Here is a 26,383-nt window from a genome sequence, read left to right on the forward strand (position 1 = left end):
CTCTTCTGAAGCCGTGGGCAAGACTTGGGTCTTGCTCATGGTGATTTTCCACGGAGTGACATCTGAGTCTCTGTTAGACTGCATTCCATAGCAATCTGCCCAGCCCCGCAGTTTACGGGCTGAGTCCCGTTGTCTCTCACCATATGGAGCGCCATTAGAGGGTGTGAGTGTGGGTCTTGTCAGGGGGTCTGATTAGGCAGCACTCAGAGATGGCAGTCTCAAGTGTGAAATGTAACAGGCCTTCCCAGGGCAGCTCCCTCTGTGAGCTGCTGGGGGGCGGGGGGGGGGGCTGATGCTTTCCTATGGGCCCGGAGCTTGCTAACAAAGCAAACTCGTCGTCGTCCCCCACCCCCCCAGTCAGGACTAAGTCCATGGTGGTAACATTTGGCAAGTTGGGTAACAGGGAACAGAGATAACTGTGAACAGATGGGCAACTATTAAAAGATTGGAGGGGCTTTCATCCTTTCTCAAATGGCCTTCACCCACCTAAAAGGTACCCTGTTCCCTTGCAAGAAGATTACGTAAAGGGTTCAATTCAATTTCTTCTTCCTTTTTGTTTTTTCCCCCCCTCTCTCTTCTATTGCGATGGAATCAAAAGCTCTGACGTGAGGAGGAAAAGAATAGATGAGAGATTTCTAATTCTGAATCCCCTTAGGATTTGATGCGGGTTTCGGCCCTGCAGAGAACACTGCTCCATATTCTGAGAGAGTCGCTGCCGGCAGTTTTCAGAGAGATGACTTTCCAAAATAGGCAGTGAGCCCTGCCTCCGAATCCGATGACTGACATTTGGAGGCAGAATCACAGAGAGGCACACACGTTTGGATGAGCAGAGCCTTGCCTTGGAAACACGCAGCGGCGCGTCATCGTGGCATTGACACCCCAGGCGCATGGCATACAGAGCCCAACAGGAGTGCATTAGCCTGGTTCCCAGGAGAAATGAACTGTTTGCCCATCTCAGAGCAGTGCCCGCTTCCCATGCCCGGGGCAGCCGCGGCTCTGGATGAGAAGCAGAGTGCTCCTCTTTGGCTCAGAGGAATGCTCGGAAAGTTCTTAAGAGTGAGAAGAACCCCGGGCACCCGTGGAGAGGAGGCCCGTTTTATTCTCTTTGGGAATCTACCCTGTTGTGCCAAAGGCAGTCATAAGTGGGTGTGGTCGGGGTCACGGTGCCTACACAGTGGCGCTCCCGGAACCGCCTGAATTAGAGTGGGTTCCACTCCCCAGAGGAATGTAAATGTAAATTCTAAGACCAATAATTTTAACATATTTACCCCGTATATAGTCATTTAAATATTTGTCTGGGTCAGCTAATTATGGTGCATGCCTGTAATAATCCCAGTGGCCTGGGAGGCTGAGGCAGGAGGATCACAAGTTCAAAGCCAGCCTCAGCAACTTAGCGAGACCCTGTCTCAGGATGTGGCTGGGGATGTGGCTCAGTGGCTGAGTGCTCCTGGTACCAAAAAATAAATAAACAAGCAAATACATAAAAATATGTGTGCATATATGTTGATAAATAAATACACACAGAGACATATCTGTTTAGAAGTGGAAGGGGTGGCTAGCCAATCCCGCTTTTATCCCCCATCCCTTAGTCCACTTCAATTCCTATTTATTCCAGCCAGAATAAGGAGTAACTGAAGAAAGAGCCTGTCTCTAAAATCCACCACACCTAACACAAAATTTTACTAAAAACTAGCCAGCAGCCTTATCCAAGGAAAAGAATCATTTCTAATATTTTTCGTTAAAAACGGCCCACCATTCAGGATCATTTTCATTTAAACTAATTCAGCAATAGAAACCCACGGGAGCCAGCTGGCCTTGGGGAGGGACTCTCCTCCCCCTTCATGGCACATAGTTTCATAAATTCAGTTCTGTGCTGGGCTGTTAGGTTTTCTCACTACTCAGTAAATAAGGATCATCCATGGGTTTAGCAGCCCCTGGGGAATAATGCTTTGCCAGGAAGAGTTGTGGGAAATAGTTAAAATGTTCCCCCACCATTCAGCAGAGCCAGCGTTGGCAATATCAATTTGGGGATATGTGCTTGTGGGCGTTTAAGCAGGCACCGCGTCTGAGTTGTATCTTGTAACGAGGAAGCACGGAGCAGGTGCTGGAGGGTGAGGTACAGGAGGGTGGTGTGTCTGACGGATTCATTTTCACGTCATGTAAAAAGCACTGAGTTGAGTAGAAAATAAGCTTTCAATTGTTTGCTGATTTTTTTTTTTTTTGTTGTTCCAAGTTTTGGTGTTCTCTTGAATCTCATGTACTTTCCCGACGTGTGGCGATGGTCTTTCGGCCATTCAAGCTGCTCAGAGGACTTCTCATTTTCCTCCTGCGGGCAGGTGTAAGGGTGTCACCCTGGTGCTCACGTGGCCTCCCTTTGTGTGTGTGTCCTTCTAGAATGGAAGACATGCAGGGCCTGGTGGAGAGACTGGAGCGAGCCGTCTGCCGGCTGGAGCAGCTGTCTGCGGAGTCACACAAGCCTCCTGGGAACTGCGGGGAGGTGAACGGCGTCCATGGAGGTAGGGCCACACAGCCGTCATGGCTGGTCTCCGTGTGGGTCACTTAACTTTGTCCTCATCATTTCATTGTCCGGATAACAGTCCACCTGCTTGCTGCCACCGTCCCTCCTCCTTCCTTTCTGTGTGGCCATAAGCACGCAGCCCCTGAAAAAAAGAGAAGGAAAAAAAATGAGTTTTCTTTCTCCAGAAATCAAACAAATTTTTTGCACCAATTATGAAAAGTAATAACATTTTAAAAGTTTCAACCTGCAGTTCACAAAAATTTACCAACATCTGTGCCTCTTAAGAGTAAAAAATCCATGTGCCAAATGTCACTATTCTTGGTTTTAGTGTTTATACGGCTGTTCCAATACTCAATGGCTGTATTATCTAAAGTGATTATCAAAAGAAAAAGAGAAGAAACAAATGTTCTCAATGGCAACGAGATTGGAAGGAATTATCCTGCCGATGTTGATTTTAAGACAAGTCCTTGCATTTAGGAACTGTAGCTTTGAGGGAAGCCAGTCTGATGTGGAGGGAAATTTGAGGAATGTGTCAGGGCCACCTCCCATGGTCACCTGGCCTATTCACTCTTTGAAAACTATAGGCCAACACAACATTTAAACAAAAAAGATTCCTAAAAATTGTAGGTTCAAAAAAACTCTCTAAGAGGGTACCCTATATGGCAGACTCTTCAAATTATCTATAATAATTTCTCCAGTTTCCTTCTTGTCTAAGTCTGCAGTTTAACAAATGAAAATACAGGGCACGAGTTAAATTTGAATTTCAGATAAAGAAGATTTCTTTTTTTTTGGTATAAATGTGTCCCAAATACTGCCTGGGCATACTGCATGGTACATATTTATACTAGAAATTTATTCATTGCTTCTCTGAAATTCAGATTTAACTGGGCAATCTGTGTTTAACATGGCAATTCTGTTCCTGTCCCACGTGCACCTCCTCCTTATCTGACCCGTTTTGAAGCCTGTCAGCTTTTGGAGGTCTGAGAAAAGCCTTGGGGAAGAGGAGGCTTCAGAATCCACTTCCCCAGGGAAGACCTCCATTGGTGCTTCTAGCATCTCGGGCGTGTTTGGAGCTGTGCCTTGTGTTACATGCCAGGGGACAGGAATGACTGGGTGAGCACAAATGTGCCAGCTGTCTTTTCCCCCTGAACACAATGAAAATTAAAATGCCCTGAATGAATTGGAAGGGGCGGGGCTTGCAGGCCGGCTGCCAGGGGTCTGGAAGTTTTTTCCACAGCCACTGAAACACATTCATGGTTTCATTTTAAGTCTTTGTTAGCTGTGCAGTGGGTCTAGGAGACTCCTCAGTCTTATGGGTAAGAAAATACTTTTCATGTTCTTCAGTAATTTTGTTTCGTTATGCCCTGGCCTCATCCCCAGTACAGACATTTCCCTGAGGTTGCTGACCCCAAATGTAAAGTCTGTGAGTGATTAGAAAAAAAAAAAAAGCCCAAACCCACTCTCTGAGGATTGAACTATGCTCTTGAGTAAAGAAAAATCAAATCAACGATTGGAATCTTATGCATCTAGAGGGGGTAGTAGACTGAATTTTGTGCTTTCTTGATGAAAATAATTTTTCTGGGAAAATGAATAGGCTGGCAAAATTGGAGGACATAATTTAATTATTTGGTGTTTAAACAGATATTTTCTAATAGAGCACATCATTGCAAACCGTTTATTAAAGCAAAGATTTTCTAAAACAACTTAGCTAGCAATTTGTTATCCTTCTTGAAATGAAGTAGGGTAATTAATAAGGAAGATAATTAGTAAAATGTCTGAATGAGGCCCATCGTTAGAATATATTACAAGTCCTAAACAACATCATTGATATTTTATTTTTCCTTCATTAGTACGTGTTGGTAGCTTCCTAAATTCTATTCTTAAAAAATTCTTAAGAACAACTTTTTAACCTTAAATATAAACATCATCATTATTATTATTTAACTAGAGTCAAATATTTTTATGGATTAGGGAAAAAATTAAATAAAGCACATTCTTTAAAAAAAATATTTATCTTTTAGTTTTAGGTTGAACCAGTATCTTTATTTTATTTTTATGTGGTGCTGATGATCGAACCCAGTGCCACATGCATGCTAGATGAGCACTCTACCACCGGGCCACAACCCCAGTCCCTAGAGTCAAATTTTTAAAAATTTTTATTTAGGGGCTGGGGGTGTGGCTCAGTAGTAGAGTTACTTGCCTAGTATGCTCGGGGCCCCAAATTTGATCTCTAGCACCAAAAATATTTTGTTTTGTTATGTTTTACTTGAAAAGAAATTTCTAGAAAGAACATAATCCATTACAAATACATAGTGCACATAGCTCAAAGGTCTGCTGTTTTGTGTGTCATGACGTGTTTTATGATGTGGGGCTCCGCACTCATCCCCCTCACCATCATTAGATAAGTCCAGCTTAACAAGTGAAGAGGTACTTTTGCATTCCTGCCAAGTGACAAACACGGTGCGAGGTGTGAGGACATCTTAGATGAATTATACACAGTCCTAATCCTCAGGAACCTTTGGTCTCCGTTCATTACTATTCAGAGCTGCAAATGCTTTGATTAAGAGATGCTCAAAGGGTGCAGACTGGTGAGAGGACAGATCATTAAAGGCTACCCGGAGGAGGTGTGAGCAGACTAGAGTGATGAAAGGAAATTAGAAAATATTCCCTTTCATCACCGAACCCTCTGCTAGGTAGAGGCCTCTGTCACATTTCCAAAACTTTCTCCCACTTTAAATACTCGGCGGAGACCTTTGGGCCCCTTCCATGACAGCAAACAGGGTTATCCATTTCCAGGTGAACCCGTGAGGCAGCTGGGGCTTGTGTCCTCTTGTGCTCAAGAATTTTGCATTTAAGATAGCACAGTTTCAACATCTGCTTGAAACTTCATAGGTGCAGAGGGCTGGACAGAACATTTCCATCCCCTTTGAGCTGGAACAACTGGGCAAGTAGGAATAAGAGAGAGGGGAGGAAGCTTTCTCCTCTAGCTTTATGAGTGAGGATGATGTGTTCATACAACAGAAGAAAGGAGATGCTAGATTTGGGTTTGGATATCAACAGTCCATAAGTCTAAGTTTCTCAGTATTATGTTTCTCAGTCTTCGGGGCAGGAAGTCAGAGACCCAGGTTTTCTTCATTTGATCAAAAAGTAGGGAGAGAACACAGAGCTGGGCTGTCGTCACTTCAGCTCTGAGAACCCGGTGGGCTGTCCCTGTCTCTGCCTTTCCATCAGGGCCGCCTCTCCTCCGTCTGGGACAGAGGAAGGAGCAGGAAGAGTGGAGTCAGCAGTCTTTGCCTTCCTCCCCAGGGTCCATCATGCTCATGTTTTTTGGCCCCCAGGACAAAGAGTTGGTAGCTATTTGTAAGGATGACCTAGCACCTGGACAGGTCCCTGTAGAAAAAAAGTCCAGTGGCCTTGGGTGAATCGGGCTCAGTTCAGTTTGGGGATTTGCCTTTTGTTCCGTCCCCAGCAGGGAAGGGCAGGACACACGCTCTGTTGCCTCTCCCTTTCCTCCTCTGCACCTGTGAGGGTGCCACCTGAGCTGGAGGAGAGGAAAATGAGAGGCTGTGGGCAAAAGTCCCCACTCAGGAGGGTGGAAGACACTGTTTTCCTGAGCCCTTGAGAAGTGCTCGGTTCGTCGGGGTTGAGCCAGGGAATGACTTCGGGAACACATTGGCTGGCGGTGATGACGGGGACATTCATGGGCCACGTCACCTAGTGCAAGGCAGGCCTGGCTCTTCCTTAGACTGCCAGGGGATAACTAAATGTTCCTCTCCGAGGTGTGGCGCCCTCCGTGGAAGCCTTTGACAAGCTGATGGACAGCGTGGTGGCTGAGTTCTTAAAGAACAGCAGGATCCTGGCCGGTGACGTGGACACTCACGTGAGTAGTTGCTCCCGTTCCCCATGGAGAGTCAGAGTGGCCAGCGGCCTCTGACAACCTGGGTGGCGTGATGGCATCTTCTTTACTTATTTTTCACTGGCTAGCATGGCGGTAGCTAAAACCCTCACCGATGGTCCCTGGCTCACTCCTTCCTGCAGCGCCTGCTGATGGGGCATTGCCAGGCACGGTCCTAGAAGCTGGGAGGTCAGGAATGGACAGGCGAGGCCAAGCCTTAGCCTCACGGAACTTTGAGAGCAGGAGGCCAGGGAGAAGGTGAGCTGGGGAGAGAGAACAGGAGGCCCACCCCAGAAGGCCTGGCAGTCACAGTAAGGAATTTGGTCTTATTCCAAGCAGGAGGAAGCCACGGAGGGCGCTGGGCACAGGACCGAGGGCCACTTGGCTGACTCTATCACCAGGCCCCTCTTCTTTCCTTAAAGTGTAGCCTGAGGATATAGCCTCACATCCGTTGGGGTGACCACTCTCAGAAAAAAACCCAGAAAGCTGTAAGTGCTGGTGAGGATGTGGGAGAAATGGTGGAAATGTGGAACGGTTTAGCTGCTATGGCAAATGGTATGGCTGATCCTCAAAAAAATGAAAAAAGAGAATGATCGCCGTCTGACAATCTCGTGGCCGGTGTATCCCCAAAAGCAGGTTTTGAGGAGATGTTACGCACCCCCGTTCACAGCAACACCGCTCACAGTAGCCCAGGGGGGAAGCCGTCTAAGGATCCGTTGACAGATGAACGGATCAAGTAAATGCGGTGTAGATGTACAATGGAATATTATTCAGCCTTAACAAGAAAGAAAATCCTATTACGTGCTATAAAGCCGTGAGCTTTGCGAACTTTCTGCTCAGGGAAATAAGCCAGACACAAAAAGACAGATATGTGATTTCATTCATCTCAAGTACCCTGAGGAGTCAAATTTACAGAGACAGAATGGTGTGGTCAGAGGGTGAGGAAGGGGGTGACAGGGAGATGCTGATGAATGGGTACAGTCTTAGTTTTGCAAGATGAAGACGTTCCGGAGAGAGCACAACACCACTGACATCCTTTACACCATCGAATCGTGTATGTAAAGGGTGAAGATGGTACACTTTGTTGTGTGTCTCTTACCACATTTTTTTTTTTAAGTACATCTGGAGTAAAAGTAATATCAGAAAATTTGAGAATCCCTAGATTGGAAGAGACCTTGAACAGTGTGGAGCCAGCCTCCCGGTCTCCTGTTGTACGCTTTTTCCTTTTTAAGATATTAGCAAGCTTCCTGAGGTTGGCTGTTATTTGCATGCATTTAGTAGAAAATCTAAAATGAATTCCAAATCCGTCTGCCTCTAGATTTCTTACTGATGAGACCGTGGGGGTGAAACCATTTTCAATGGAGACTCCCAGAAAATATGATTCTGGAATAAAGTTGTGGTTTGGGGTTAAGGGGAAAAAGGTGAAAAAGTGGTTCTTTCTTTGCTCCTTCCTCAATCGCTGGCGTACACGAGCCCAGCTCTGGTCTTGCAGGGAATTCAGGGGCTCGGTTTTACAGAGAAGCCAAGGTGGCCATGAAATGATAGCTCATCTTGTGCCATTGTTCCCCGTCGCACTTGTTTATCAGACCTCAGAAAACCAAAGATTCTTCTTTTTTGTTGACTATTTCTGTTGAAGTACCCTTTGGTATAAGAGGGGGACCTCTGTTACGCTTGAGTTCCAGAAAAGACTGTACTGAGACGTGTCCCTGCCAGAGGCTCCCCACAGCTCCACCATCACACTGGTCTGTCCTCTTTGGTGTTTTTATTTACAAGAAACCTGTGTGCAGCAAGGTAAGGCAGGAGCCGCTTGTATGCCAAGGCATGACCACACCCGAGAGCCGACATGCCCACGTGTCCCCAGGACCGTGAAGATAGGCTGGAGTGGTCATTGTTCCCGTCGGTTAATGCCGATGGTGTGCTTCAGCGTCCACAGGACGTTGTAGTTCTTACTAGTGACATCTCACAACGTTCCAGGTGGAAACTTTTCACTCGAGAATAATGAGGCCTATGAATAAGTAGTTCTTGGGTGGCACACGCCTGTAATCCCAGCCGCTCAGGAGGCTGAGGCAGGAGCATCGCCAGTTCAAAGCCAGCCTCAGCAACTTAGAGAGCGGCCCTAAGTAATTCAGTGAGACCCTGTCTCTAAATAAAATATAAAAAGGTGGCTGGGGATGCCTGGGTTTAATCCTCAGTACAAAAATAAATAAATATGGGGCTGGGCATGTGGCTCAAGTGGTAGCGCGCTCGCCTGGCATGCGTGCGGCCCGGGTTCGATCCTCAGCACCACATACCAACAAAGATGTTGTGTCCGCCGAGAACTAAAAAATAAATATTAAAAAAAATTCTCTCTCTCTCTTAAAAATAAATAAATAGTTATTTGCATTGTAAAAAAGAAAAAGTAGGGTCTGCACACTTCAAATTGTGAACAGTCTCTTGAAGTTCTTTTTAGAACAAAGTGAGTTGTAAACTCCACCTCGACTCCTTCCCTTTTTCCTTCTCCCTCCATCAGCCTATAAACAGCATGTCTCCAGGGAAAGAATACGGACCATGTAATGCATAAAGAAATTTATGTTTTTAACTGGTTTTTGAAAAACAGAAGAAAGGAGGGAAGACAGGCAGGCAGGAAGGAAGGAGAAAGAGAAAGAGGGGGAGACACACGGTCACCCTCAAGTTGAGGCCACGGCTCCACCACACAAAGAAAAGCCCGGGCGGCTACCGTCCATCTGCCTATTGCTTTCATACTTTGAACAAGTCATTTATTTTCTTCTCTGTTGCAGGACCATGTGTCACAGGCATTAAGCCTGCAGCTGCCGCCTCTCACATAAGCCAGAAGTGGGGGCTGAACTTTGTTTCAGGAACACACCTGTTGCCCAGGAAAAAAAAAAAAAAAGCCCTCGCATACCTGATTGTACTGTATGGAAATCTGAGAATGACACAAATGGGCATCATCTTAAATAAATCCTGTCCCTGGGCTGAGAAGCTATCCCACAGACACGAATAATGAATGAGGGCCGCCAGGCTATGATTTAACGTCTGTCTCCATGTGTTGGCTCCTGGTCTGGCTTCATTTACCCAACACTCAATAGTCCATTGACAAGGGACCACAAGAAAGGGGGAGCTAATAGCTACAATTAGGAAGCTCCACTAAACCCGAGGACAGAGCAGGTTTAGAAAAGATGAGATCTCGTGAAGCTTTCTTGTAGGCAGCACACACCAGAGGGCTTATTTCAATTACTCCTCAACCTGGCAACACCCACACAGCTTACACTTCTTTTAGGAAAGAATAAACAATGCATAATTTTGTAATAGATGTTTATGGTAAATACAGTCCTTAATATTAAAAGAAAAGTTCTCTAGATAATGGGAGTACATAATACCAAGTGCTTGGCTGGGCACTGTTTATCCACAAATGGACTGTGATACTTTTTTTTTTTTTTAACAAAGCTATTCTACTGTTATTTCCGGTATATGAAACAATCCCAGTTCTGTTTCTGAGTGGTTTGACAATTATGAAGCAGCTGCAGATCATAGCTCTTCCTAACCTTCCTTTTGGATGGTTCATGGACTTTACATTTGGAATGTCTCTAGGGGTTCGGAATGTTTATTTCCTGTTCTTGATTAAAATGGATTTTTAAAAAATTCTTATTGTTTCATGAAACGAGAGAGCCTCAGTTTGAACAAAAGGGCAATACAACTCAACTAAGCAGAGCACACGTTTAGCATATGAGTAAACGACACACCGTACGATATGACGTCCTTTACAGGATGAGTCTTCTCAGGTGGTTTCTAGCCACCCTTCTGATGGCTCACAGTGACCCTGGATGTGCCTGGTCTGTACCATCTATTTAAATCATCTACAGAACGTTTGGTTCTTTTTATGCTTCGCTGGTTGGGTAATGAATTTGAGGAATGGCAGAGGGAGCCCTGTGTGTCCCCCTGACCAGCACCGGCAGGTCCAGGTCCGATTGTCCAGCTGGCCTGACTCCTACATCAAGAGCAAGATCATAACCAAGTCATGTGCTGCTTAGTGAGAAGGACGATGGCACTGGCACGAGCCTCCTCTGGCTCTCACTGCCTGAGCCCTTTGTGAGGGTCCAAGTTTTCAGGGAAGGAAGCCCTTGGAAATGGTCCATTTGTCAATCACTCCCCCCTCCCCCACTCCGCCCCCGCCCGCCTGCCCTCTTGCCCACATTCCTTCCTCCCTTCCTTCCCGCTTCATCCTTCCCTTCCTTTCCCTGGTCACTCTGTCTTTCTGTCTCCTACCAAGAAGGAAGCTGGGGACTGGACTAGTTAGGTGATGGCGGCGACGGGTTGAGAGTGGCAGAGCCAGGGATCTGGTCTCCAGAGTTCCATCCATGACGTTGGCACTGCCAACCTTGACCTGCTGGACAGCTGTGTCTCCCCCCACACCATGTGGGTAACTGGATCCCTCGTGGGCATGAGCTGGCCCTGGCCTGCCTCCCTCTCCACCCACTCTTTCTGTGCAGTGAGGAAGGAGGAACAGGCTGGGCACAGGTGGAAGCTGACGTACCCAGTGACTGGTGCACGTCTTCGGCATGGTGCTGAGTGAGGGCAGGGGGATCGCTGACCTCCAGGACAGAGTCCCTGGCACCTGACCTCAGCCTGGCCATTACTCACAGTGCTGTTGGCACCAAATCTGCAGAATTCAGAAAGGTCACGGAGAGATGGACCTTGGTTATCGTCTCTTCCCAAGAACATGAAAGACTGAGCACTGAACACCTCCTTTGCTACCAGATGTGTTCTGACGCACAGCCCATGTCCTGCTAAGCTGTTGTCCTCAGCTGAGCATCGCTGTGGTGAGCTTGTCATTGAAGGAAGCCTGGCTTTAGAGGATATCATCCCCACCTCTCATGGGGTGTTCTAATTAGAGCTTAGGGGACTGGCTGATGAGAAACTGGACTTGGGATCAGAGTGTCTCTGAAGGACCACCAGGCATCATGACCAGGGGATCGCCCAGTTTACTCTACTGGAAGTTAAAGTCAGCACCGAATATTTGCTAAAGTAATGAATTAGGTTCCTAAGGTTGAGATGATACCTGTTTTTTTCTTTGCTTTTTGAATTTAATTTAGTTTAATTTTTTTTTTTTTTTTTTTTTTTGGAGAAACAATATGTTTGCCGGGTTAAAGAATTTCAGCCAGGAGAAGCTGTGTTGAGAAGTTTACCAACTTACTTGTTCCTCCCATTTCCCCATGCTGTGGTGTGTGTCCCCACAAGTTCACTTGTTGGAACCTTAATTCCTCAAGGCAGCAGTGTGGGAGGTGGGGCTAGGGGAATGTCTGGGGCCAGGGCAGAGCCCTCATGAATGGGCTTAGGCCATCTCCCCGGAGGGAGTCCTTGCTCTCTCAGGAGTAAATCATTTACCACTGCGGTGGCTGGTTATGAACTAGGCTGCCTGTCAGGTCCTCCTTTTCCTTAGGAACCCACTTGCCCTTCCACTTTCTGCCATGAGCTGAACCATGCTTTAGACTTCCCAGCCTCCAAGCAGGAAGTAACCATCTGCCTTTATAAATCACCCAGTCTCAGGTATGCTGTTATAGAAACAGAAAACGAACTAAAACGTCCCCTGCCCCGAAAGGTGACTAGTTTTCGTTCTTATGTATCCTTTCAGCATTGATCTTTGAAAAAATATGTTTTCTTACTAGTCCCTATCTTACTAAAAGGTCACCTCATTATCGATACAGCTTTACACTCTGTTTTCTTCACTTAATGACATGTTCTAGAGTTCTATCAGTACATGTGGAGCCTCCTTGTTCATTACAGCTTTGTAACAGCCCTCTGCGTGGACACGGCATAGTTTATTTGACCGTCGGACCCGTGTTGCTGAACATGGAGTAGTTTCTAATCTTTTACTTGCCCTTCCACTTTCTGCCATGAGATGAACCAGCAGATGGCTCCTTCCTGCCCGGAGGCTGGGAAGTCCGTCTTTTCACCTTGTGTGCACAGAATTTCCTGTCTGTCCAAGATGGCTGAAGATAGGTTCCCCAAAGTGGAATTGCTGGCTCCCAGAAGGCTTAGGTGCCATGGATCAAACCAGGGGACTGTGAGGAGAGTTTAATGAAGGGACTGTTGACATACAGCACCCAGAATGTGCTACAAGAACCAGGGTTTGCCAGGTCCAGGGGAGGGAGTGGGACTCACAGCCTTCAGTACAGACACAGCCAAGCCATGGAAGCCAGCAGGGAAGAGTCGGGGTTGGAGCCCCTCTCCCTCTACCTCTGTCCCCACTTCTTGCCAGGCCTTCTCCCAGCCAAAGCCAGTCAGCAGCCAGGAGCTGGGTGGTCACCCTGGAGCGAAGAGCAGGGTGCGGGAGGATCGAGAGGGATCTGGGATGCCTGACGGAGATGTCAGCTCCCTGGGCCAAGGGGAGGGCACTTTGCTTGAGATCTGCTGGAGTCGCCATCCCTGGGGGGTGTGCAGCTTCTTGGCTCAGCAGGGATGAGCGGCTTTGTCCCCCCACGTTCCCTACAGAGGACGAAGCCTGCGGATGTTTTCCTGGTCTAGGCGCAAGAGGGTACTTCCGTGAGGTTTTAATCTTGGCTTCTCTTATGACAAGTAAGGTTGGGCATCCTTTCCTATGTTTGAGGGTTGCTTGTGTTTCTCTGGCTGTGAGTGGTCTACTCCAGTCTTTTGTCCATAGACAGGAGTCCCCCAAAGAAAGGCTGTGGGTTTGTCATTTCTAGAGATCTCTGTGTATTTGGGAGAGTAACCTTCTGTCTGAAAAGTGCAGATACTTTTCCCACTTTATTATTGTCTTTTGACATGTCTTTGGGCTATTTTTTGACCATGCAGAAGATTTTTTTTTTAATGTCGCAGCATTTATTATGAAGGGATCATTTTTTTTTTCTTTTGTGACTTCTGGATTTTGAGTTGTGACTTAAAAGCCTCTTTCGTCTAACATTGGTGTGGCTTCGTTGTTGGCGTGTAAATTGGATCCACACTTGAGTTCATCCTGGCTAATGCCGGGTACGGATCCAAAGGCCCTTCTCCATCTTGTTCATGGGCCCATTCCCTGCTGACTGAAGGGTGCCTTCCCACGCACCCAGCACCCGAGTGCCTTTGGGTCGACTTTTGTGCTCCTCATTCCTCCCACCGCGCCCTGTGTCTCTTCATGTCCCAGGACCGCACTGATCACTGAGGATTCAGAGCACATTGGCATGTTGTGGGTTCTTCCCCTCGGGGCCCGCTCTGTCCAGTTTCGCTGGCTGTTCCTGCCCATTTGTCTTTCATAAAAAATCAATGTGTCCATTCCCAGAAGGAAAATGTTGATGTTTTCATTGGGATCAAAGTCAATGTATAAATGAGGATTCCAAGTTTGCCTCTGAGGGATGTTGACTGTCCAGGATCAGGTCATCTTCCCATAGGTTCTCACCACTTCTGGGTCCTTCCGAGTGCTCTCTAGTCTTTCTCGTAGAGCTTTGTACAGTTCTCGGCTTCTTTTGGAGGGGATGGTGTTACTGCTGGTAAAGGGACCAACTTTATCTCCGTAGTTTCTAACTGGCCCTTCATACACAGGCAGGCTCTGACTTCTCTGCTCATTCTGCACCTTGTTTCCTTTGGTTCTTTCCTTTGCTGGTGGTTTATAGGAGCTTTTCATTTAATGATCCAGGGTTTTGTAGGTGTGTAATTATTTGCCAATAATAATTGATGCACCTCTTCCTTTCTAGTTGTTAGATCTTCCGTGTCTTTTCTAGTACCTTTAAGACAGTGTTAATAAAATATTGATAATGGCTCGTCTTTCAATAGTAATGCTAATCCATCAAGGATGATGCTTATTTGGTACTGAAAAAAAGTGTGTGTATATGTGTACACACGTGTGTGTGTGTGTGTGTGTGTGTGTAATCATTTTTAATGTCCAATCGTGGGTCTTCTTTTTTAAAGCAAGAAAATTGTTGGATTTTGTCGAGGGTCTTTTTTTAGAATCTGTGGAGATAAGCATGTGACTTTTCTCCTTACGATCTTTACTATGATTAATTATTTTAATATAGCCCGTGGTGTTGAATCATTCTTGTATATCAGGAAACTAATTATATTGAATTGACCATTCTAAACTTTCTTCTACATTTCTTTCAGAATGTTCAAAATTTTTCAAATGAGATAAAGGGAAATGTGAAGTTTTCTTAGTCATATGAAACCTAATTTGTTCAAGAAAGATGCATTCTTTGAAAAATCCTTATGTACTTTTAAGCTTTATTATTGGTATATTGTTAAATACCAAAGGCATTTTAAATAGCTTTTGTATGCTTAAGATCATTTATGTACAGTGCATTCTTAGGTAAGATCTCCTGCTGAGAGCCATAGCCAAGTAGGAATGACGAATGGCAATTTCTTTGTCAGCCTACCCAATGTTACTTAGAGGGAGGACTCTCCATTGTGGAAATGGGCTTGCCTTGGACCCAGGTCATTTGCAGTGACATTGCATGAATGTTTGAGAAAGGTGACCCTGCTCAAGGACCAGGGTGGATCCGGGTTTAGGGAGGATCCTGCTGGATTAGGGTGGGTCCAGGTTTAAGGTGGACCCTGCTGGGAATAGGGCGTATCCTGCTGCCTCAGGCACCTACCCCCTCCTTGAGTTCCCCTTGGGTTCTCGGGGGATTCAGAGAGTATTTTGGGATGCAGAGCCCAGTGGAAGTGTGGATTTTCCCCAGAACGTGCGTGTAGAGTGCCGGTGAGAGTTCCTGAATAAAGAATTGTTGTTTGAATCTATAAGGCTGTGAGTGGCTCGTGATTTTGTGCCCAGCCAGGCTGTGGCAATCTCCTGTCCAAATACAAACAAAATTTCTATTATACACTGATAGCTAAATGGAAGCTGACAGATTTGAAGTGTGTAACTGTTAAGAGAAAACATTCAAGACTGGGCTTGTGGCTCAGCAGTAGAGCACTCGCCTAGCACGTGCAAGGCCCTGGGTTCCTGAGCACCACGTAAAAATAAATAAATAAAGGTATTGTGTCCAACTACAAGTTAAAATATATATATATATATATATAAAAGTTCAAATTAACTTTAAAATAGCAGTTACAGCCAGGTGTGGTGGTGCATGCCTATAATCCCAGCAGCTCTGGAGGGTGAGGCAGGAAGATCGCCGGTTCAAAGCCAGCCTCAGCAAAGCACTACGCAACTCAGCGAGACTCTATCTCTAAGTAAGATACAAAAAAGAGCTGAGGATGTGGCTCAGTGGTCAAGCATTTCTGGGTTCAATCCCCATTACCAAAAAAAAAAAATTGCAATTACATTCTTTTCTATTATGGACGTTATCTAAAATTTTCAAATTTGAGATTGAAGAAATAAACAGCACAACAGTGTGCCCGACATGGAAAGGAATCCTGCTTTTTTCACTTCCTCACATAACCCTTTATTGCTTATACTAACAAATCAAGCAGGAAGGGGAAGGACCTTGCAATGAAACCAGCTTTTACTGGCCTGATGTCAGTAACAAATTCTTTAGGGGCAATTGACTTCTTTGGTTGAGTAAGTGGAATGAAGCCGAATCCTCACCAGGTGGCTGAATCTGAAAGACATTCCTGTTCTCCTGGAGTAGAGGCTGTGAATGGAACATGGGGTGCAGGAAACCTGCTTCCAGGTTGGCCATGAGCTGCTGCAGAGCTGTGGCTGAGGTTCTGCCTCCTGTGCACCTTCGGATCTCCACAGCTGGTGTTGGCCATGGGAAACCCATGGAGTGAGGGCCCTGGTGCAGCCTTTCTGCTGTGTGTTCACTGGCATAGGTGAGATGGCACTGCCAGCACCCGGTGCACACTCTGAGCATGCCCACCTGGTTGGGTGTCAATGCATCCCACTTAGTACCACTTTACCTTCCTGCGGAAGAAATCAGGTGTCTAAGTCGCAGGTGAGCAGCATTGCTACAGTTCAGTCCGTGTCAGAAGCTCCTGCAGGTAACCAGCAAATTTTCTCCTTGAGAATACCCTTCGTTGGATTGTTTCCCACGTCAGAAATCAACCCTGACATCTGCTGCTGCAAAACACATGTCCTTTCTTTGCATGTTTCCTTCTCTTATCCCAGCTTTACTTCTTTCTAAAGTGATGTCAATAATTGCAGTGGATGTTGTTCTATCTGAATTTCAGGATCATTAATTGCTTGCCTGGAGGCTACTTTAGCATTAATACTTTGACCAAAGTAGTGACCTCTTTACATTCTGATTTCATTTAGATCATCTCATTATCTACCCACCCACACACCCGTCCTCACAAAACATGCACACACCACACCACACACACACACACACACACACACACACACACACATCAGTCACTTAAGAGTTCCTCATAATATTATGTTAGTACCCATCAATGTTATGTGTGCTCTGGCCCACAAAGCACTCTGATTCTAGGTATAGGTATTTGCATATTTGTTACTGGGCACACAGAAAGAGCAAAATACACTTTCCAGCCTCGATCATATTTTTTTCCCTTACCAGTTGTATCTCGATTGTGGTTTAACGCCATTCACTTTAAGACACCACGGTTTGAGCTGAGCACCAGTGGCGCATGCCTAGAATCCCAGCGACTTGGATCGCGGTTTGAGCCCAGACTCAGCAATTTAGAGAGACCCTCAGCAACTTAGCGAGACTCTGTCTCAAAATTTAAAAATAAAATAAAATAAATAAAAAGGACCACGGATGTAGCCCAGTGGTAAAGTGCCCCTGAGTTCAATCTCCCAGAAACAAAGCAAAATGAAACAAAAAATGACTTTTTAAAAACATGACAGTATATGTATACACACACACGAGACACATTACAAGGCAAGACTTTTAAATATAAAATGTTTGGTGACATAAGAACACAGTATTCAATGAACTAATAATTTGTCACTCAGATATGTTTGCTGTACAAATCCTTTTCCTTTTCAGAAAGCCCCTTTTAAAAGAATTATTTTAAATAATAAGGGACTCGGAATGTGTGGCTTTCAACTGCTTTGGTTAAAACAGATTGTTGTCTGGGTAAGACAGTTCAGGTAGGGTGCCGTAGCTTTAGGCCCACCTGAGTTGGCTTGTGGTTCATGATGAGATTCTCCACGCCTACTGCTTTCCTCCAGCCCTCCTGGTGTCTAACACTGTGCCCAGGGTGAATGGTTAACAAATGTTTGCTAAATAAATGAATGCAAGTGAATATTAGATAAATGAATCAAATTATTAACATATAATTGAATCCATGGATGGATGACAATTCGAATCAAGCAAATCTGAACTGGCAGTTGAAAATAAATCATCAAAGCTAGTTTTTAAGTCATGAATTAATAAGTGAGATAGTGAGGAACATGGGGTGTTGGATTTCTGTGTCTCTAGATTTTCGTTTCTCACACACACACACACACACACACACACACGCACACACCTCTCACAGATGCACACTTTTTGAATTTATCGAAGGCCTGACACTTTGTCTGGTCTCTCCTCACTCTCTTCATTCTCATTCCTGTTTTGTAGCTGGGGAAAGTGAGCCATTGAAAACTGGGGCTCTCCGGCGGCTTTAGAAAGCAAGACAAGAATCCCTAAGTAGCAAGTGCACCCGCCAATGTATAGGGACCTGCAGTCGCTGCCTGTAGAAATCCGTGAGCTCTATCTGAGAGGAGATATTTTTGTGAACCTTACTATAAGTATTTTAAGCTGAAGGTCAGAGTTAAAAAAGAACAGAGTTTTGTTTGTTTGTTTGGCAGGTTGCTTTCCCCTCTATGTTTCCCAGTGCTAGATCAGGCAAGAAATACCTCCGAAAGGGGAAGCTGGGAGATGGAATTTTTGGCTGAGACTTAACAGCCTATTTCCAATAATCAAACTTCCCTGGTTTTCAGAGTCTTGCTGTGTTTGTATCATTGTAAACCATCCAGCTGGAAAGTAAAAAATCCAGTAGATGGTCTCAATATATCCAAATACAGACAATCCTCAACTTTAAATGACACCTCCTGCCTCGCTTCAAGTTCGTTGTCAGGTAGTTGCTAGAAACTTGAGAGTTGTTGCCCCAAGACCTGAGGTAAGCCAGGGATGATTCGCTACACAGTGAGCAGCTACTGTGTCGTAGCGTTCAGGTAAGCGGCTGCGGTGCAGAAACTATCAAGTACAGAGAGGGGGAGGAAGACTGTGAAGATTTTTATAGCAATCCAACAGGGGAACTTCAAGTCTCCAAAAGCTAGTCATTGAAGAAAACCAGGACTTATACTTTTATTTTAAAAAATAATAATAATTTTTAAAACATCTGAAATTTTTTAAAATTTCATTTTCTCTAATGTCTTTTTATTTATTTTATAAAAGTATCAGCCATGGAAAAGAAAAAAGCGGCACTGTTCACTGCAAAATGCTGGGGGAAAAATTCTCCCACCAAGCTTTTAGTTAAATGAAATAGGGAAACAATAACATTCAATGAGAAAGAGTGGTTTATTAAGATCGCTGATACCTGGGGGCATGTGAGTTTAATTAGGGAGACGGGAAACTGGGAGGGATTCCTATGCAGGTTCTGCAGACTCTAAGCTGCAGCTGAGCCTGAGTTCTTTCTACTTTGCTACCAAACAGGATTTTCCTTCTCTTCTTTATGAGTGTTATAGTTACACTCCTTTGATGCTTAGCAACCATTGTGAAGGTAACCTTGGAATTCACAAGTGGGGCAAGAAAGATGGGGAAAGAGATTTTCTGGGGATAACTGAACAGGAAATGAAAGAAGAGAGGGTATGGAGGTGAAATGTGCACTTAGGAAGGATTTGCCTTGTTAAAAATAAAGTCTGGAAGGATCCCTGATAGTGGTCATCCTTGGGGGTGGGGTGACTGCAGGCTTTTGCTCCCTAAATGTCCTTGTCTTCGAACTTTTACGAAAAGCATGTGTTGGCTGTTACCATCAGAAGAGGGGGAAAGAAGATTTAGGGCTAGAAGAAAATATCTTGGAATCAAGGTGTGGCCTGAAAGGGAGTTCACTGAGCAACAAAAGACAAAAGAGAAATCGTGGGCACCAGGAAATGTCACCTATCCTGCACAGCTTTGTGGCAGGGCACCCTGGCCTGGGAATCCAAAGGGCACGGGCAACCAGAGTTTACCAAGTACCGTTCTTGGTCGAGGGTTCATCGTGAGAACCAGTCTAGATGGCTTGGTTCTGGATAGACAAGGTTGGTGAATGAACGAGATTTCCCAGCCCCTACAGATTAACTTGGTCTCCCTGCCTCGTGTCCGATTTGCGTATTGGTAAGAGGGGCGACTGTAAAGAAGAGGAGAGAGAACTTGTATTCGTTGAGGACCCGCAGTGTGTCCGGCCCGGTGCAGGGCTCCTGACAAGGGTTATGTCCTGTGATAGTTAAGAGAACCGTTTCAGGAAGGTAGCATTCAAGACGAAGAGACCAAGCCTCAGGGAGACTGGGGAACTTGCTGTAGCCACGTACCTTGGGGCCTCTCTGAACCTAAACCTCAGGATGTCCCTTCTTCTACCCCACACTGCTTTCTAGTGATTTCCCCTGTTCATTATTAAGCAGTAGTTACTGAGTTTCTGTTGTAATGCATACTTTTATATGTGGGTAGCCACTACTTAGTTCTCTGGGACACAATTTTCATATACACGCATGAAAAGTTGAATGAAGAATATGGCTTAAATACCAGGTACGGTGGCATGTGTCTGTTGTCCCAGTGACTCAGGAGGCTGAGGCAGGAGGATTGCAAGTTTGAGGCCAGCCTTAGTGAAACCCTGTCTCAAAATAAAAAATAAAAAGAGTTGTGGATGTCGCTCAGCGGTAGAGGACCCTTGGGTTAAATCCCTTGTACCAGAAAAAAAAAAACAACATATGTGTGTGTGTGTGTGTGTGTGTGTGTGTGTGTGTGTGTACACACAAAATGAAAGACTAGAGCTTGCCTTCTAGTACATTCTAGAATCAGGAGTGTTTTGTTATCTGATTGTTCTGAGTGGTCTTAAGGCAGCCTGATGGCTTTCACATGTGTAGGCCCAAGAGTCATCTACCTCGAGGACATTGCTGGCTTCCTGCATCCAAAGATTTCACCAAAACATGTTGATCAAGTATTTTAGATTCCTTAAGTGTTAGAAAAAACAAATTAGAGAATTTGGAAAGGAGCCAATCTGCCAAGTATTTTGTAGCTGCGCAATGATTGAATTTGAAAATTAAGTTAATTTAGGAGAACGGTTTTGTTCAGAATACAGACTTGTAGCAATATTCATGCCTGTCAGAAAAGCAAATGGATTTGAACGTACAGTGGTGTTTTCTTTCTTTTTCTATTCCCATGCCTGGAGAAATGCTGTTTTTAACTCTTTCAAATCTTTGATTTCTTTTTTTCACATCAATTGGGATAATCAATTATTTAGAAGAGCTCCACGTTAGGCTTTTTAAATGAGTGGTTGTCTTATGTTATAGGCTCTGCAGATTTTTCTGCACATACTGTTTTTGTAATCTGCTTATTTAATTTAGGCCATATGTTCTGGGCCTGTCTCCAGGTCAGGCAGTGGAGGCCTGCATTATCATTTGTAATGATTGCATAGTATTTTGTTGCATGGTTACGCCATAATTGACAGTCACAAACTGTATGTAGGTACAATAATATCCTGATGAGAATGCAGAACACAACCCAGAGGGAACTGCTAGCCTCCTCTGGTCCACTCCCTGTGAGGATGGTCATCTGGTATTACTTATAATCATTTTAGAAATTTGTGACATTTGATTTGCTTGGATTTTTTCCCCCCTACCCTATTGTTCATCAAATCGCTGTGACTATCCCTGGGCTAACACGAGGTTATGATTATGCAATTATTTTCTCAAGGAAAGTCCCTACAGTTACAGTGTTAGGCCAGTGGCTCCTACTTACTGCCACATCATCCTCACCCCCCCCACCCACACACACACACACACACACACACACACACACACACGCAGTTGCGCTGACTCATGGTGTCACAGTGACTTCCAGTGCTTTAGGCTGTTTGGTGACAATGAGGCATTTGGAAAAATGAAAGTTTTAGGGAAACAACGCGTGATTTTTTGAATACCCATTAATATTCATGACATGGAATGTTTTAAAAGACTGGATGAGAGGGAAAATAAAAACAACTCATACAAATCATCCTTTTGGCCCAAGAAAACCATTTCCATGTGCCCAGAGGTTTGTTTCCCGTGCCTCCTTGGGGTTAGAGAGGACCCGTCTGCCATGGGGTTGGTGGCTGCCGAGGTCATCTTAAGTGAGACCGGCTCTGCGGCTCGGAGTCCTAACAGAAGATTCCAGGGGCGAACGTGGAGGAGCCAGGCTGGAGCTGCGCCTTCGCGTCAGAACCGTGTGGGGTGGCTGATGTAAATACTTTTGTGAGCTGGAAGTTGCCATGGCAACAGTCCTATTAATGAAGAATGAGCCTCATTTATTATCAGTGCCTGAATGATTCCTTTTTTTAATAAGTGTACCTCGTGGTCGAACGTTGACATTCTCCATCTACCTACTCCTCTACCCTTTCCAGGCTGCAAAACTGTTTAGCCCTATTCAATAAACAGGCCTCCTTCCTCTGCCAATGAGAGTAGAACTGAAGGTAAAAAAAAAAAAAAAATCGGTAAACTTTAAGGGCAGTAAAAACATTAATTTGTAACAATTACCTAATATAAAATTATTGCCCTTTTGATATATGCTCTGGCTAAGGCAGAACCTGAAATTGACTGTGACTTGGTAGGTATTTGAGCAGGCCAGAGTCTTTAAATTAGCTTGTCTTTATGATTTAATGGATCATTGCCAACCTATTTTTTTAAGTAAGTGGAGTGTGACATTACAGCTTCCTTCCCCTAGTCAGCCTGTAAATTTAGCTTCCATTTTATGTGCATATGCTGGAAACTTCTAGAAGGCAGCCACGGGGAGTTGGATGTTTGCTGAAATCCTTGCTGTCCTAAGAGCCCAGAGCCCAGGAAGGGATGAGGATTGGAAATGACAAAGCACCAAGCGCTATGCTCCCTGGGTTCTAGAGGGGTCTTCTCTGCATGCCCCTTGCACTCTCTTTTTTATGAGAACGCTTCCTTATAAACTGGGATGTTTTCCTGCACAGCCATGGGCTGGTGGTACCAGAGCCTGTTCTCTTCTGGACAGACATGGCTGGTGTGTGCTCTCCATGAGCGCTCCCACTTGTTACTACATGGACTGGTTATCCTCTGTGGTCACGTCTCGTCCCACTGATTCATACCTGATCTAGCACATAGGCTCACAGTAGGTACACAGAATATACTTTTTTTTGTGTGTGGTGGGGCTGGGGATTAGATCCCAGGAAAGCACTCTACCAACTGAGCTATATCCCCAGCCCCAGAATACACTTTTGATTATAAAATTAAATAGTAAGTTTCTGTCTTTCTTGATAAAAATTTTTAAAAAATCTTTTCTGACGTAGGAAAATTTTGGCAATTGATGTATAGAAAAGAGAACAAAAACCACTCATATCCCACAACCCAGAGATAACCTCCATGGGTATCACTGTGGATTTATTTCATAAGGACATTTTTCAAAATCTTAATCACCGTCCATGGTACAACCCTGTTTCTTCCTAAGATGGAATCCTACAGTAATCTGTGCTGACCCTATGTCTAGGCACAGGTGACATATGCCAAGCACTGGCAGGTACGGGGAGTCCAGGTGGTATATGAGGATGCTAATGCACACGGTAGGGCCAGAGTCCACGCAAAGCTTGGCCCTCTCTGGTCCCGCTGTGGTAAGTTTTAGCCCAAGCAGATGTCCACGTTGGTGACAATTCTGGCTTGCTTCTTTCTGCCCTTTCCTCCTGGCACTGGAAAGGGAGAGAGTGGTTCCCCAAACTTACCCTGCAAAGATAGGCAGACGTCCCTGGGAACCAAAGAAGTCACAGTTGGAGGGACCTGTGCCCTTGCCTGGTTCCTTCTTGGCTGTGACAGCATGCAGGGGCAGGTGGGATGGCAGGTTGGTCTCCTCCCATCTCCATAAGCACCAGCAAGCACTGCAGAATAAATGTGATAGAAATAACAAGAGGCACATGCAATAAAAATCTCAAATAGTGAAGGTGAAACATCTTTATAGAGAATTTTGCTTTTTGTTAATAGTCCAAGAGAAAACAGAATGCTCATTGCAGAGTTGCTCCGTGACCTCCACATCGCCACCTGTGTGGTGTGCATCACACCTCTCCCTCCAGAGAGCCCCCCCATCAATGTTTTGTCCTCAAGAGGATGAGGTCAGGGTGGAAGTTCAACAATGGTGCTTGAAAATTAAAACTGAATATGATTTTTCTCATTAAAAAAAATGGAGAGGGGGAGCAGATATTTTAACTCTCAGGCCTGGTGGCTGAAGTTGGAAGGACACAGGTAGGGGGATTCTAGTTTGCCCATCCGCTGCTCGTAAGTCAGCACTGAACTGTTTGCACTCTGGTTCAGATCCTGCCCCTGATCTTCTAGTCACCATGGCACCTGCTCAGCAGTCCCAAAGCCCCTGTGACGCATCCTGGCCATGGATAGGGTGGGGACAGATTGGAAGGAGATGGGACTTTGAAGTAAACACTTGGGAGGTTGATAGAGGGAGCAGACCAGGACAGAATCACGCAGGGCAAAAGGCCCCGTTGGTGGCTTGGGAGGGCCTCTCTGTTCAGGGTGCGATGTGTGGTGTGAGGGACTGCGGCCTCCCTTCCATTGTTGATTCAGAGCATGACAGGCATCTGGGAAAACAGACGCCTATGGGATGCATTTTGATCCACTTCCGACTGTAGCTGCACCCCGTTGGTTGTTCTTTGAGCACTCAGCATCCGCCTCAGCTTCTGGCCTTAATTTTCTGTCAGATGGCCTGACCACTGCAAGCGGAAGCCTTGCTGAACAGTCGACAAGTGTCATTATCTACTGTATGCAAAGCCTCATGCTCCTCTCGGCAGAGGAGATAAAATAATAGGATAGGAAACCTTTGACTCTTAGGGACTTCTAACTTCTTGAAGAAGCAGGGAGCATGTTTTCCACAAAGCTCAGCCCCGGGGGTGAACCACCGGAGCGAGGGAAGGACATAGCCTCTCATCAGCAGACCTGAGTCTCATCCTTCGCTGTCTCCAGCCCTGGGGAATCGGCTCTGGTGCATATGTGCATTTCTTGTCCCCCGGGATCTTTCAGGAAGAGCCCTGGGGTGTTTGGGAGGCCACCCCACTGGAGCACTTGCAGAGAAGTGGCCACTGTGATGCCATGGATGAGCGTGTAATTGTGCAGGACCCAGGAGGCCAGGCCCAGTTCTGGGCTTTGTCAAACCCTTTAAAAGCAATGAGAGCCCTGGGGGGATTGCGCTGAGCGCTGGGTGAGCGGGGAGGAATGAGGCGTCCTCTCGGTGGCCTGCAGCACCTGCTCCTAGACACATCAGCACATTTCCACCCAGGGCTCTGGTTCTTTCCTGACCCACTTCCTTGGTCCTCTCCCTTTACCTCGCGGGCCCTGTCCTCAGCGCACAGGCAAAGTGCTCCTGTGGCTGTTTGATGAATATTCTGGGGGATGGTGCTAGTCCCGCGACTGGCTCCGCTCAGGCCACTTGTCAGTGGTCACAGCTACGGGTCAGTCTTGCTGGAACTTTTCCAAGCACCGTTGGCCTGGTGCAGTCACATCCAGCCCTGAGGATCTGGATGGTCGCCACTCATTTTGGCCAAACCAACCTGGTTTGTGTGCTTCGAGTCTCTCTAGGGAGGAATCGGGGGTTGGCAGTTCTTGCCTCTGCTCAGCCGCTCACTGGCTAAGTGACCTTGGGCAAAGGACTTTTTTTCCTAGAACTTCATCCCTTGGCTTAAAAAGAAAAAAGCCAAGGTTGAATGAAAGTCGCTCCTCTGGCTGGTCTGGGTTCAGGGTTCCAAGTGGACCCCTGAGAGCTGCTTTCTAATTCGGCTCCTGATGGAAATGAGAGAATCAACAGACGACGTACAGGAGAGAAGGAAGCCGGCGGTTTTCCACGTTGGTGTCCAGACATGAAGCATGCCGACTCTCGGCCACCCGAGTCCACCGGGTGGCTGGCTGTTTCAGCAAACCCTCCCGTGCATTTGGACCGAGAACTGCCGGCGTAAGCCTTCCTAGAGGTTCCTGACATACCAACTCAGACGTCTGTCGTGACCCAGCTTTATGGGGTTGGTGACTACAAATTCAGGCATCTGCCATCTTGTTTTGAGCAAAACCATGAAGTGGGTGGCAGTGGTCTTGGGCATCCTTTCACCTCATTTTTCGGCTCATTTTCTTCTCTTGCTTTCTTCTGAGCTCCCTCTTGACTTCTTCATGGGTCAAATCCCAGGGACTTCCTAAGGGTAGGGCAGAGACCCCTCAGAAACACATCTGAAGACACAGCATCTCTAACTATGCGGTGTGAGGTGCTGGGGGCCACCTGGGGAGCGCGGTGGGGGCCCTTGAGAGTGGCTGCCCGGGACCTGCAGGTTGCACTGAGAACCCCTCGGGTTCTCAGGAAGAGGCTGATGCACTTCTAGAACCAGACGCAGGATGCTCTTCCATCTTCCGCATCTTCCCTTGCCCCTCCCCCAGGGGTGCCGTTTATTTTGCCGCCCACGTGGGACTTTGTTTGCAGCCTGTGGCTTTTCCAGTGAAACACTGCCAACCAAGCTTTGATGGGGATGGAGAGGTCGGTTGGGCTTCCCCAGAGGAAGGCGCCGGCTCTCACTCCCAAGAGGGGCACATAAAGCAAGTCATGGTCAACTGGTGTCTGCTTGCTTCCCCAAGGCTTGCTTTCAGCCATTCCTGAAGTTCATTTTCCTGCTCCAGGACCACAGAACAACAGGTGTCCCCCCACCTGCCCCAGAACCAGAGTGCTGATGGAGGAGTTCACACGAATGCACAGTCTGGGCCTTTACCAAACGGTCCCTCTCCTCCGTGCACACACGAGGCAGCGGCAGATAGAGGCGCATGTTCCCCCACAGAGGTCACCAGGGCTCTCGGAGCCCTGCACACGCATGATGGACAAACTCAGCAGAAACCTTCGGTGAATCTGCCGTTCCCGAAAACCCCTGTG

General features: G+C 46.2%; 1 protein-coding gene across 1 annotated transcript in view; it reads left to right on the top strand.

Moving 5' to 3' along the window:
- The window catches only part of Cap2 (cyclase associated actin cytoskeleton regulatory protein 2), a 127,069-nt gene that overhangs the window by 20,427 nt on the left and 80,259 nt on the right, over positions 1-26,383 (top strand). Inside the window, exons 2-3 of the mRNA XM_026402183.2 lie at positions 2,395-2,516; positions 6,298-6,398. Of these exons, the coding sequence (XP_026257968.2) occupies positions 2,396-2,516; positions 6,298-6,398 (222 nt within the window). The 5' untranslated portion in view covers position 2,395. The remainder of the gene's footprint in view (positions 1-2,394; positions 2,517-6,297; positions 6,399-26,383) is intronic.

The sequence above is a fragment of the Urocitellus parryii genome, chromosome 8, assembly GCF_045843805.1.
Source record: "Urocitellus parryii isolate mUroPar1 chromosome 8, mUroPar1.hap1, whole genome shotgun sequence".
Lineage (NCBI taxonomy): Eukaryota > Metazoa > Chordata > Mammalia > Rodentia > Sciuridae > Urocitellus > Urocitellus parryii.